The 14018-nt window shown below is 41.3% G+C and overlaps 1 protein-coding gene across 1 annotated transcript in view; it reads left to right on the top strand.

The window, feature by feature from the left end:
• The window catches only part of sh3bp5lb (SH3-binding domain protein 5-like, b), a 92129-nt gene extending 84027 nt beyond the window's left edge, over positions 1-8102 (top strand). The window contains exon 6 of the mRNA XM_061834749.1: positions 2870-8102. Coding sequence (XP_061690733.1) covers positions 2870-3487 — 618 coding nt within the window. The 3' untranslated portion in view covers positions 3488-8102. The remainder of the gene's footprint in view (positions 1-2869) is intronic.
• Positions 8103-14018: the final 5916 nt, after the last annotated feature.

Raw genomic sequence — 14018 nt, 5'->3', positions numbered from 1 at the left:
TCTCCTCATTCTAGTCGTTTGTTTCTTATTCCTTTGTGCTAGATTGTGGGCTTAATTTTCTGCTGTATCATGTGACCAAACAATTATTTTGATAGATACACAGACATACCTATATCATTTTTTCCTCAATTAAACTTTAATTTATTGTATGATAATCAATATTTTTGAGTCTTTCTGTGTGGCTTAGTAAGCATTGGCCTGCGAATCAATACTACAGCAAGGTAATTAAAAAAAAGTAAGCATAAAAGAAAATATTTCCACATTCAGGTACTGGTCCACTGCCCGGTGGTTGGGTATCCCTGAACTAAATGGTAACACAGATAATTGCATTGCTCATTTGGAGTTGTCCATCTTTTTGTTTCTCTTTATTAAAACTGCAGGTATGTAGAAACAAAGCCCAGGTTTTGTCAGATCCAACATCATAAGTTTAGATGTCGATTGGGACCAGTTCTACATAAAATTACAGTCTTTTTCTCCTTGTGCTTCAACCTCAAGCAATTTTATTTTGTCTAAAATGATCATCCAGAGTTTGGGATCATTTAGAAAAAGATGTACAGACTTGTGTGGCTCTGAGGTGTTAAAAGTGCAAGTCAAGGAATTCCGTCGTCAATGATTCATTTTAAGTTGGATAACAACAAAACTAAAACTTTGCCTTACAATGCTCATTTTCTCAAGTCATGTTTTTTTTAAAAATACTGTTCTGCCTTTCATGGCATACAATTATGTTTTTGTGTTTTCACTGCAAGGAGTGTAGGTAGAGACCCATAAATAGCATTATCCCACTGGTGATTGAATCTTGTCTAAGAAATGGCCTGAAGGAGAGACTATTGTAGCCTAAGGGTGTGCTTACATATCCAAAAAAACAAAATTGCCAAAACCTGAGAACAACTGAATTACTTTAATTTATGTACTTATTTTTAACAACACTGGCATATTCATCAAAGCGAATGACCAATTTCACTGTGCTACAGCTCATAAAGTGCAGTTCAGGAAGCATGAGACATCAGCACAAGCACTGACCACTCCAGAGTTGAGACATCAACACAATTTAGAATGTTTGGGATGGTCGTGATTAGTCACAATAAAATTCTAATTATTCATGCATTTATTAATGTTCTACTGTTCTATATTGTACACAAACATTTGTTTGGATTTGAAAGTGATAGGAAAGTCCTTCACTGTTCACAGCCAGTCCTGTGGGTCAATGCGTGGGTTGGGCTTGAATGTGAAGTGATTGATGTGCTGATTAGTTTAATTACTTTCATTTTTAGTAATTAGGAGGCAAGTGGAGAGCCATGAGTAATATGACTAAATAAGTCAACTGATATGACAGTTTCACACGTGGACACCCACACCCATTTGTGCATGAGGCTCGAAATACCCTTTTAACTGGTGTGTGACTTTTTCATTTTGTTTTCATCCACTGACCTACTCCATGACCTAGAATTCATGGTGTATGGTAGTTTAAATATAATTTCAGATAACATCCCTTGCTTCACATAGAGTAACTATCTCACATGGGCATTAGATGCCTGCTCAAAATGCTCTATGTTTTCATGTTAAAATCTGGTTTTAGATGTTAAGTCTATTTACAGTCACTCACTGGCCACAATACACATTCAAATGCAGGAGCAAGGGAATTCCAGCCATTCATTTTCATTACTGCTTATCCTGTTCAGTGTTACTGGAATTTGGAGCCTTTTCTACCTGACTTTTTGTGAAAGGCAGAGTGCCCCCTGGCTCATCGGTCACTATGGATAGACAGTCAGCCATTCACATTGTCTGTGAGTGTAAAACAAAATGGATAGAAGTCAGACTAGTGAACCACTACACTCTCAGTGACATGATGATGACCGCAGAACTGGAAATGAAACTTACTGGAATGTAGCGGCGGCATCACAACAAATGTTGTACAGGTTGAAGAAGGTTGCTACGATCTCAAGTTTTACCTGGCGAAGGGCAATCACTGTCGCTCATCGCCTGCCACCGTGGTAATCCCACTTCTAGCCATTGACTGGCTGAGATATGTCTGGAGAAAAGAAGAGAGCTAACTTTACTAAGGATTGAGAAAATACAACAAAGCCCATGGACCCACAGCTGTTATGTCCTTGAGCAAAACAGCCACCCTGGACTGCTCCCCAGGTGCATCAGAACTATGGTTTCAGAGATTTAGAGGCTAAATTTCAAGTTTGTGTATGTATTCATGAACATAAAAGAGGATTATTCTGTTATGAAGCATTCAGAAACATGCTTGCTCCACACAAATGAATACTTCTCTGGTAATTATCAGTCAACTTTGTCAAGATATAGTTTTTTAGCTTGGTTTTAAAACATTTACTTTTCACATTAGAATTCTGTTAGAATAACATCTGCCATGATTTTCTACTTCCTTCCTCATTAAATACAAACTTCAGTGAATATCTACTTCAGGTTCTGGGTTTTTATCTCAGTGTTGATCTTCTTATCTGAAGTTTGGTGTGTGGCTTCCCCATTCTAAAACTTGGATGACTTTTTCTGTAGGTGCAAATGTGAGGAGAGTTGTCTATATAGTTGTGTATTTTATTGGAATTGGCTGGTGAATAGGCCACGGCGTCCCTCGCTTCTCATCCAAAGTCAGCTGGAGTAGATTCCAGATCACCTGGGACCCTAATGAGGACAAACATTATTGAAAATGAATGGATAGTCTATCAAGGTATAATTAGGTCTCTTTGTTAAAGGTCTTTCAATGTTGCTTATGATGATCTACCTGTGTGTAGTTTATCTGCCATAAATACCTTCATGTACATTTATGACTTACTTGCTTTTTTTTTGTATAATAGACTACTCCATCGTTTTCTCAATTTGAATCTTCCTCAATTCTGTCTTTCAGGAACACAAGGCCAAAGTAGTCCAGCTAGAGGAGCATGTAGCAAAAGTAAAAATGCGTTATTCTGTGGCTCTGCGGAACCTGGAACAGATCAGTGAGCAGATCCATGCTCAACGAGGGCGAATCCATGCTGGCAGGAAGCGACTCGCAATGTGTGGTGGCCGTAGCTCTCCAGTTGGGGCTGAGGCTGATACCAGGGCTGTAATCAGGGTTCCGATTGATAGCTTCGTGGGAATGGGTAAGGTCGAAAGTGACTGGGTAGACAGTGAGAAAACACGGCTGTGGGTGGAGAAGCACCGTGAGAACGGCTGGGGTCAGAGAGAAGAGTTAGAAGTGGAGCATACTGGTTCAGACCGAATGTCCATCATCAGTCTGCAGACCATCACTTCTGACCTGGAAAAATGTGATTCGGTTGAACATCTGGGTGACTTTAGTGATTTTGGGAGCGCTCTGGGTGAAGAGTGGGACTGGAACAGGAAGATTTCGCCCAGGCCCAGGGACAGGGTGGAATTGACTGCTGGACCCCAGCAGGCAAAAACACACCAGCAAAACAAAAGAAGTAGTAAACAGAAGAATAAGGAGAGCTTCATCAAGCACCATCACAGAAGTCTGAGTTTGTAATTTCTGGAGAAAGCCAGTTAAAGCAAAATGATCGTAATCAACATGATCATAATCAACATATATATCATCAAAGCGAGGATTAGAAAAATAAGTTGAATAATTTCTGAATATAATGGCCGGATTTAGTCAGTAATAGCAATAGTCTATGAGGAGTAAGGGGTTTATTTAGCTATCATGCATATATATTAGTAGAATTATGTAGGAAATGATTGATAGAGTCACTCTAGTATGACAACAAACAGCCATTTGACTTAAAATACTTTTAAGACCTAAAAACAGCAGAGAGTCATTGAGTAATGATAGGTTAACGGTCATGTGGGGATACTGATACTATTTTATTTTATTTCCCATCCATCCATTTATTTTCAACACCCATTATCCTGGTTAGCGATGCAGGGTGCTGGACCCTCGGGGAAAAGGCGGACCCCACCCTGAACCAGTCACCAGTCACAGATAACATTTGCATTTACATTCACACCATTACAGAGTGGGAACTGAAACCACACTGCTTGCCAAAATCAGGCAAATGCACACCATCAGTGACTTCTATTATTTTTATGTATTTATTATTATTATTTTTTTAATATTGTACAAATGTTGCAGAGGCTTAGCAATTTAGAGCAGTTTGAAATCACTAATAGAACAAAAATCTGGAAGAGCGATCATTGTGCAAATGGTGCAGAGGGTGCAAGATCTTTATGCAGTTTAAAGTGTCTAGTCGTGTGATAATCTGGAACAATATCAATTGTGCAGATGGTGCAGACTCTTCACAGGCACATGACAAGCTAGTATTGGTCAGTGATGGATATATAAATTGTGCTGTGTGGCAAGAGTACGACTGAGTGCATGAATTATATATAATTTGAATGCACAATAAATTATAACAGATGAATACACTTCCTTTTAACCGTCTGATAACCGTCTGACATGCAATCAAACTAAACTTTCCCCGTTTTAGATAAATTAAGCCTACCAGAAGCATTTCTATTTGCTGAATGCTAGAATAATGTCAGAATTGCCTTGAAAAGTCTTCTCTACTCATTCTGACATTTAGTAAATATAAATAATTTTCAATTCTAATTGCCCTAAAACAAGAAAAGCATGGAGTAGAACCATTTGTTTGTTTGATTTATATCTCTTTCATTCTCTCATTTTCCCCTTTTTATTTATATTTTATTTTCTTATCCTGGAATAGTATTTGTATCAATGTTTTAATTTTTATGCAAGCTATATGGAACAAACCACGAGGGTGATCATCAACCCAAGGCTTCATTATTTAGAAACTTAGAATATGCTATCATCGGCATCTTTATTGCGTTACTCTTTGTCATGGTAAACATTTAATTACCAGTTTAAGAGTGAACCTTGATTGATAAGAGATCGTATTTACTAACAGGTTCTATGCTGCTATGGACAATAAAAGTGATTTATTCTCAAAAACATTGATGTTTAAAATTGCTGCATCAAAGTCGCACATTATTCAGGTGACTACTGTAAATTCCAAATCAATGGAGCTTCTGTTTTGTGGCTAAGCTGTCAATATTTATCTATTTTAGCTGTTGTGAGAAAGGAGTATTACCGCCCAATGAATTGTAATGTACCAAGCACACTCAAAATACTGTATACTGTTTAAACTCTGTGTGTTGTAACAAATTGTATGAAGCAAAATAAGCAAAGCTTGTATTTTTGCATTTCAGATTAAAAACTGAGGTATTTTTTTAATTCAGCTAGCATTTAGTCTTCAATAACATTGCTTTCCATTTTTAGAAAATATTTGCACTAGTTGCAGCCTGTAACATGAGCTTACTTTTGAGCTAATTTCCTGAATTCTTCCATGTATTTTGTATTTTGATATGGCATGAATTTTCGTGACAATTTACATGAAAACTGTAAAATGAAGTGCTGAGTCACATCACGTAATTCCCGCCAATATCTCTCCGTGGCATTTAAGTGTGGAGGCTGATCGCATTTTGTAAAAAAAAAAAAAATCCTTTAATGGTCTTAAAGACAATGTGGTATTATGTGGATTCCTGGAGACTCACATTCCCCCTCCAAGGAATTAGTGTTCTTCACATCAGCCATTTATTAAAATCTATAGATTTGTTCAATAGCCTAAAGAAGACTGTTTTTAATCACAAGTATGGATAAATGTGAATTTGTTACACATTTTTGTGTCAGTTCTGGCAACCATAACTGATAAGGAATATAATCTACAGTTGAAATTGCTCAACCTTTTCTTTTTCCAAGTCATTTTTGTATGCTTTGGTTGCAGGGGTTTGTATGACTTTTATTTTTTTTAAGAATGCTTGATTTTCTACTCAAGTCGAGAAGCACATTTCACTCTAAATCAAGGTTTTTTTCCCCCTTCCCTTCCTTTCAGGGTTCCCAACCTAAAAAGCCCAACTCTTATTTTAGGTTCATTTGTCCACAGGACATTTTCCCAGCTGAAACCTGGTGTGTCCAGGTCCTATTTGCCAAATGTAATGGAACAACAATGGAAGTAGCGAAGGCAAAGATCATAGATACCAGTCACAGCCAGTCATGTGCACAGATAATTACAAAATTATTTGTACTGTTTGTGTTGCACAAGTATGGGTAGTAATAAAAAAATGTATATTTTTTACTCATAACTCAGAACAAAGTGTTCTTATTTTATTTTGATTTGTATTTGCAGCTAAAAGATCATTTAAAGCTTCATTCATTTTGCCTTGACTCTATGCAAATATGGCTATATGATTACTGGGCACTATATTCGGATAAAGGATTGCATAAAAAATACAAAATAATGCAAATTTCTGTTGTGTTCCTTAGTTATCTAAATGTGGGTAACTGGGAATTTTGTATTCATGTAAAAGCATTTTTTTGTTCAGAATTCATTTATTATATCTTAAATTGTACAGATGTGTATATTTCTTACTGTTATAGTACTTTGAAAAATGCTAATATTGCATATACAGTGAAGAAAATAAGAATTTGAACACCCTGCTATATTGCTAGTTCTCCCACTTAGAAATCATTGAGGGGTCTGGAATTTTCAACATAGGTGCATGTCCACTGTGAGAGATACTCTAAAAAGAAAAATCCAGGAATCACAATGTATGATTTTTTTAATGATTCATTTGTGTGATACAGCTGCAAATAAGTAAATAATAAGCAAATAATTTGAACACCTGCGAAAACCAATGTTAATATTTGGTACAGGAGCCTTTGTTTGCAATTACAGAGGTCAAACGTTTCCTGTCGTTGCTCACCAGGTTTGCACACACTGGAAGAGGGATTTTGGCTCACTCCTCCACACAGATCTTCTCTAGATCAGACAAGTTTCTGGGCTGTCGCTGAGAACCACGGAGTTTGAGCTCCCTCCAAAGATTTTCTATTGAGTTTAGGTCTGGAGACTGGCTAGGAGATGCCAAAACCTTGATATGCTTCTCACTGAGCCGCTCCTTGATTTTCCTCACTGTGTGCTTCGTGTCATTGTCATGTTGAAAGACCCAGACGACTTCAATGCTCTGACTGAGGGAAAGAGGTTGTTCCCCGAAATCTCACAATACATGGCCGCGGTCATCCTCTCCTTAATAGAGTGCAGTCGTCCTGTCCCATGTGCTGAAAAAACACCGCCTAAGCATGATGCTACCACCCCACTCATCTGACCACAAAACTTTCTCTCGTGACTCCTCTGTATCATCCAAATGGTCATTGGCAAACTTAAGATGGGCATTGACACGCGGTGGTTTAAGCAGGGGAAACTTTCGTGCCATGCATGATTTCAAACCATGACGTCTTAGTGCATTACCAACAGACACCTTGGAAACGGTGGTCCCAGCTCTTTTCAGGTCATTGATCAAGTGCTGCCGTGTAGTCCTAGGCTGATTTCTCACCTTTCTAAGGATCATTGAGACCCCACGAGGTGATATCTTGCATGGGGGTCCACTCCGATTGACATTGACCATCATGTTTAGTTTCTTCCATTTTCTAATGATTGCTCCAACAGTGGACCTTTTTTCACCAAGCTGCTTGGCAATTTCTCCGTAGCCCTTTCCAGCCGTGTGGAGTTGTACAATTTTGTCTCTGGTGTCTTTGGACAGCTCTTTGGTCTTGGCCATGTTACAAGTTTGAGTCTTACTGATTGTATCGGGTGTCCTCGTAAGGTGTCTTGCTGCACCTAACGACCTCACACAGGTGCATCTGTGTAAGGATAATACATGGAGTGGAGGTGGACTTTTAAAGGCGGACGAACAGGTCTTTGAGGCTCAGAATTCTAACTGATAGACGGGTGTTCAAATACTTATTTGCAGCTCTATCACAAAAATAAATTATTTAAAAAATCATACATTGTGATTTCTGGATTTTTCTTTTTAGATTATCTCTCACAATGGACATGCATTTAGGATGAAAATTTCAGACCCCTCGATGATTTCTAAGTGGGAGAACTTGCAATATAGCAAGTTTCTTCACTGTATTGTTGCAAGGTTTCAAACATTTTGCAGAAATGTATTTGCACTTTGTTAATTTTGCACGTTTGTTTGGTCACTAGTATGCAGTTTTGCAGTGTTGAGCATTGTTCTAACTGTTCCAATTGCGTAGTGAGTTGAATGAGAACAATTTATAACTGTCAGAGATAAAGTATTTCATGTTACTAAAGTATTAAAACCTTGTTCATAGTTACATTTATCAAAAATCAGTGTGTCATTCTTGAAATTACTAATTGGAGGGGGGGGGCTTCACTTTGCATCATATCTGTGTCTAACTGAATAAGGGAAAACTGTCTTTTATTGACATTCAATCACGCATACTAATATAACAATGCATCCATCCATCCATTTCTTAGCCACTTATCCTCATGAGGGTCACGGGAGTGCTGGAGCCTATCTCAGTGGTCAACGGGAAGGAGGCAACCCTGCAACTTTGAACTGGTTGCCAGCCAATCACAGGGCACATACAGACAAACAGCCGCACTCAGAATCACACCAAGGGGCAATTTAGGGTGTTCTATGTTTTTGTGATGTGGGAGGAAACCAGAGTCCCTGCAGGAAACCCATGCAGGTACGGGGAGAACATGCAAACTCCACACAGGCGGGTCTGAGATTGAACTTGGGATCTTAGAACTGTGAGGCCAACTCTATCCAGCTTCTCCACCATGCTGCCTACAAGAATTAAATTTGTGAATAAAACACAATCGTTACCATATAGTTTATTCATTTATTTTTTCGGGACGATGAATATATTGATTTGTAGGTGACAACAGAATGAAACATATTTCATGTGCCTGTTTAGATTTAATGTGTTAATACAACACAGAGGACAAAACCAAGATTCATTAGCACATGAAAAGACTTGTCATCAAGTGTGCTTGTCGATATATATTTTGTGTTACAACACCTGTGATTTCTTTGAATATGTCGTTTCTCAAGTCTGTCTGTATCCTCAAAATAAATCAACTAATCATCTATCCATTTCATGAGCCGCTTATCCTCACGAGGGTTGTGGGAGTGCTGGAGCCAATCCCAACTGTCATCAACACCATGTAAAGGTTGCCAGCCAATTGCAGGACAGGTGGAGACAGACAACAGTCACACTCACAATCACACCTGGGGGGAATTTAGAGTCCCCAATTAATGTTGCATGTTTTTTCGATGTGGGAGGAAACCAGAGTGCCCTGAAAAAAGCCCACAGGCACGAGGAGAGCATGCAAACTCCACACAGGCGGGGGTGGGATTTGAAGGCCTGGTCCTCAGAATTGTGAAGCAGATCCTCTTACCAGCCGCATGCCGCAATGGAAGAACATGTTTTTCTCATCTTAAATGTGCTTGGAAATTGTTCCTTGCATTTTCCTCAGTTTTAGCCCAACACATTTTCTTCTGTCTCCAACACTTAAAAGCATTCAGACAATTGAATTGAAAAAAATAATACCAAATGAATAAATATAATAGAGCAACTGCAATTGGCTGGCGACCAGTTCAGGGTGTACTCTGCCTCCTGCCCAGTGACAGCTGGTATAGGGTCCACTCTTGCGACCCTCGTGAGGATAAGCAGCTCAGAAAATGGATGGATGGAAAATAAAACAATCATAATAGTCACTAATGGCGTAGTGGTACCCTTGCCTGACTTTGGTGCAGGCAGTGTTTTGGTTCAGTTCCCACTCGGTGAACTGTGAATGTGAGTGCAAATGGTTGTCTGTGTCAACTTGTGCCCTGTGACTGACTTAGTACACTTTTTGCCTGAAGTCAACAGGGATAGGCTCAACTGCCCTGTGACACTGAGCAGGATAAGGGGGTTTAGAATAGTTGGATGGATAATAATAATAAGTTATGGGAAAGAGTAGTGGAGGCTAGACTCAGGACAGAAGTAAGTATCTGCGAGCAACAGTATGGTTTCATGCCTAGTAAGAGTACCACAAGATGCACTATTTTCCTTGAGGATGCTCGTGGAAAAGTACAGAGAAGGTCAGAAGGAGCTACATTGTATCTTTGTAGACGAGAGAAAGCCTATGACAGAGTACCAAGAGAGGAGCTGTGGTACTGCATGTGCAAGTCTGGTGTGGCAGAGAAATATGTTAGAATAGTACAGGACATCTATGAGGGTAGCAGAACAGCGGTGAGATGTGCCATTGGTGTGTCAGAAGAATTTAAGGTAGAGGAGGGACTGCATCAGGGATCCGCGCTGAGCCCCTTCCTCTTTGCGGTAGTAATGGATAGGCTGACAGACGAGGGTAGACTGGATTCCCCTTGGACCATGATGTTCGCAGATGATATTTTGATCTGCAGTGAAAGCAGGGAACAGGTGGAGGAACAGTTAGAAAGATGGAGGTATGCACTGGAATGGAGAGGAATGAAGATTAGCCGAAGTAAAACAGAATATATGTGCGTGAGTGAGATGAGCAGAGGAGGAAGAGTGAAGCTCCAGGAAGAAGAGTTAGCGAAGGTGGACTACTTCATATACTTTGGGTCAACAATCCAGAGCAATGGTGACTGTGATAAGGAAGTGAGGAAATGGGCCCTAGCAGGTTGGAACAGTTGGTGGAAGGTGTCTGAAGTTTTATGTGACAGAAGAGTATCTGCAAGGATGAAGGGCAAAGTTTATAAAACAGTGGTGAGGCCGGCCATGATGTACGGATTAGAGACGGTGCCTCTGAAGAAACAACTGAAAGCAAAACTTGAGGTGGCAGAAATGAGGATGCTGAGGTTTTTGCTTGGTGTGAACAGGTTGGATAGGATTAGAAATGAGCTCATTAGAGGGACAGCCAAAGTTGGATGTTTTGGAGACAACGTTAGAGAGAGGAGACTTCGATGGTTTGGACATGTTCAGAGGCAAGAGAGTGAGTATGTTGGTAGAAGGGTGCTGAGGATGGAGCTGCCAGGTAAAAGAGCGAGAGGAAGACCAAAGAAAAGGTTGATGGATGTTGTGAGGGAGGACATGAGGACAGTGGGTGTGAGAGAGGAGGATGCAGGAGATAAGTTAAGATGGCAAACGATGACCCACTGTGGCGACCCCTAACGGGACAAGCCGAAAGGAAAAGAAGGAGGATCATCCATCCATTTTATGAAGCACTTATCCTCAATAGGGTGGTAGGGAGGCATGGTCCTCTCTGAACTGGTTGTCACCCAATTGCAAGGCACAAATAACAAACAACCCCTTTTCCTCAGAACTGTGAGGGAGATATACTAACCAGTCATACACCATTCCACGACTATTACTACTACTACTACTACGACTCCTACTACTACTACTACTACGACTACTAAAGCAGGGCAAAGCAAATTTATTTGTATAGCGCATTTCATACACGAGGTAACTCAATGTGCGGCCAAGGATCAGTCACCGATGAGGTGTGGAGGTGGTCATTGGGCGGCTGAGGATAGGTCGATTTTAAGGCGTGAAGGTGGTCATCGGCCGGCCGATGATTGGTTGCCGCTGAAGTGTGGTCATCAGGCGGCCGAGGATCGGTCACCATCGAGGCGTGGATGTAGTCATCAGGCGGCCGGGGATCGGTCCCTGATGAAGGGTTAGCATGGTCATTGGGTGGCTGAGGATTAGTCGCCAACGAGGCGTGGACGTGGTCATCGGGTGGCCGAGTATCGGTTGCCATTGAGATGTGGACGTGGTCATCGGGCGGCAGTGGATTGGTCACTGACGAGTCATAGACATAGTCATCGGACGGCCGAGCATCAGTCGCCATTGAGATGTGAACGTGGTCATCGGGCAGCCGAGGGTTGGTCACTGTTGAGACATGGACGTGGGCATCGGGCACCCGAGAATCGGTCGCCACCAAAACAGGAGTGGAAGGTGGCCGAGGATCGGTTGCTGACAAGTCGTAGACATAATCATCGGACGGCCGAGGATTGGTCGGCGTCAAAGCGTGAACTTGGTCATCAAGTGGCCAAGGATCAGTCGCCGACGAGGTGTTGACGTGGTCATCAGCCGGCCGAGGATTGGTCACCACCGAAAGAGGAGAGGAAGGCAGCTGAGAGCGGACGGCGACGAGGCGTGGACAAAGTCATTGGGGGGGGCGAGGATTGGTCGCCGTTGAGACGTGGTCATCGGGCACCCGAGGAATGGTCGCTGACGAGTCATAGACATCGGACGGCCAAGGATCGGATGCTGACAAGGCGTGGACGTGGTCATTGGGCGGCCGAGGATGGGTCGCTGACAAGTTGTAGAACTAGTCATCGGACGGCCGAGGATCGCTCGCCGTCAATGCGTGAATTTGGTCATCAAGCCGCCAAGGATCAATCGCCGACGAGGTGTGGAGGTGGTAATCGGGTAGCTGAGGATCAGTTGCCGTCGAGACATGAACGTTGTCATCGGGCGGCTGAGGATTGGTCGCCACCGAAATAGGAGCAGAAGCCAGCCAAGGATCGGACGCTGACGAGGCGTGGATGTGGTCATCGGGTGGCTGAGGATCGGTCGCTGTTGAGACGTGGACGTGGTCATCGGCGGCCGAGGATCAATCACCACCGAAACAGGAGCATACGGCGGCTGATGATCGGTTGCTGACAAATCGTAGACATAGTCATTGGACGGCCGAGGATTGGTCAGCGTCAAGGCGTGAACTTGGTCATGAAGCGGCCAAGGATCCGTCGCCGACGAGGTGTGGACGTGGTCATCAGGCGGCCGAGGATTGGTCACCGTTAAAACGTGAATGTGGTCATTGGGTGGCCGAGGATCGATCGATGACAAGTCATAGACATAGTCATCGGATGTGTGCTCGTTTTTAGATTTTGCCTGTTGCCAGTGTTTTTGTGCTCCCACCTGTTTTGGATTGCCTTTTTGTGTTTGACCACCTTCTGGGAAAAAAAAACCCACTCTTAAAATCATGACCTTGCCTCGGAGTCCTGCATTTGGCTCTGCCCCTGTGCTGCTGGCTTATGACAGTGTTTTTAAGTTTCTTATGTTTTAAGGCTGTAAAACAACTAACCACACACTATAAACTTTTCTCAGACAGGTATCAACATTTTTTAAAATTTCTCTCTCTGTAGATTTAAAAAAAAAAACATACACTATGGTATTCTAGACTGAAAAAAAATATCAAAACCTCTTTAAGGCCAAAAAATGTATTTGAAAAATAAATTTAAACATCACTCCATTCATTTTCTTACACTTTATCCAGGGCCAGGGATATTAAGAAATACCAAATTAAATTTTAATAATCAATTTACACACACTGGACACATAAGAAATCATTATTATTATAATAGAGACTCATATGTATTTTATAGTTCATCTGCCCCTGCCTCTTCGTCCTGGTGTGGCTCTAAGATACTGTATCTTTTTCCGCTGCAGCCTTCGGGACAGGTTTTTTTTTTTGCGAGTGAAAAACATCCTTACGGGTAGTTGTTGGTGCTCTTTTCTGGGCAAAATATTCTTACAAACAGACATGCCACCTTCTAATCTATTTGATTACTGTATTGAACAAATGCAGTGGTTAACATCTCCCTTCATCAGTGGAGAGCATTTCATCGACATTTTGAGACATTTTGTTTGGAAGAAAGCTTGCAGACAGCACTAAAGAGCCTCACTGATCTCACTCATTGAACAATTATGTAAATTAGGCAATCTGAACGTATTCTATACTGTACAGGACGCTTGGCATGGAGATTAATTGACGATGCTCTGCAATTCCTTAGCCAATCGGGATGCAGAACAAAATGTGGGGTTTCCCTTAGTGAATTAAGATGCAGATCACAATGTGCATTCATACACAAAAAATATAAAAAGAAGCATGCTACTTGTACACTGCTAAACATTACACAGCCCAAAAAAATTCTATGTAACAGCGAGGCTGTGTAAAGTGTACTGAATTGTCCCAAAGGAACACTGTATGCTGTATGTAATAATATGATATAGCGATTATACATTTATATGGTTTCACAATCAGAACGATAATGGCCATTTCCAGGAAATCTTAACTACAGTGTGGCCCAAAGCAATAATGAATTTGACACCCTCTGAGGGATGCAAATCATTTTGCATTGAGGCAATCAAAATATTGTTTCATAAATAATTATGATGAAAACATCCTGAATATTCAATG

This window comes from Syngnathoides biaculeatus, chromosome 1, assembly GCF_019802595.1.
Source record: "Syngnathoides biaculeatus isolate LvHL_M chromosome 1, ASM1980259v1, whole genome shotgun sequence".
NCBI classification, from domain to species: Eukaryota; Metazoa; Chordata; class Actinopteri; order Syngnathiformes; family Syngnathidae; genus Syngnathoides; species Syngnathoides biaculeatus.
Note: the sequence above shows the minus strand (reverse complement) of the source record. Positions and strands in the feature narration are given on the sequence as shown.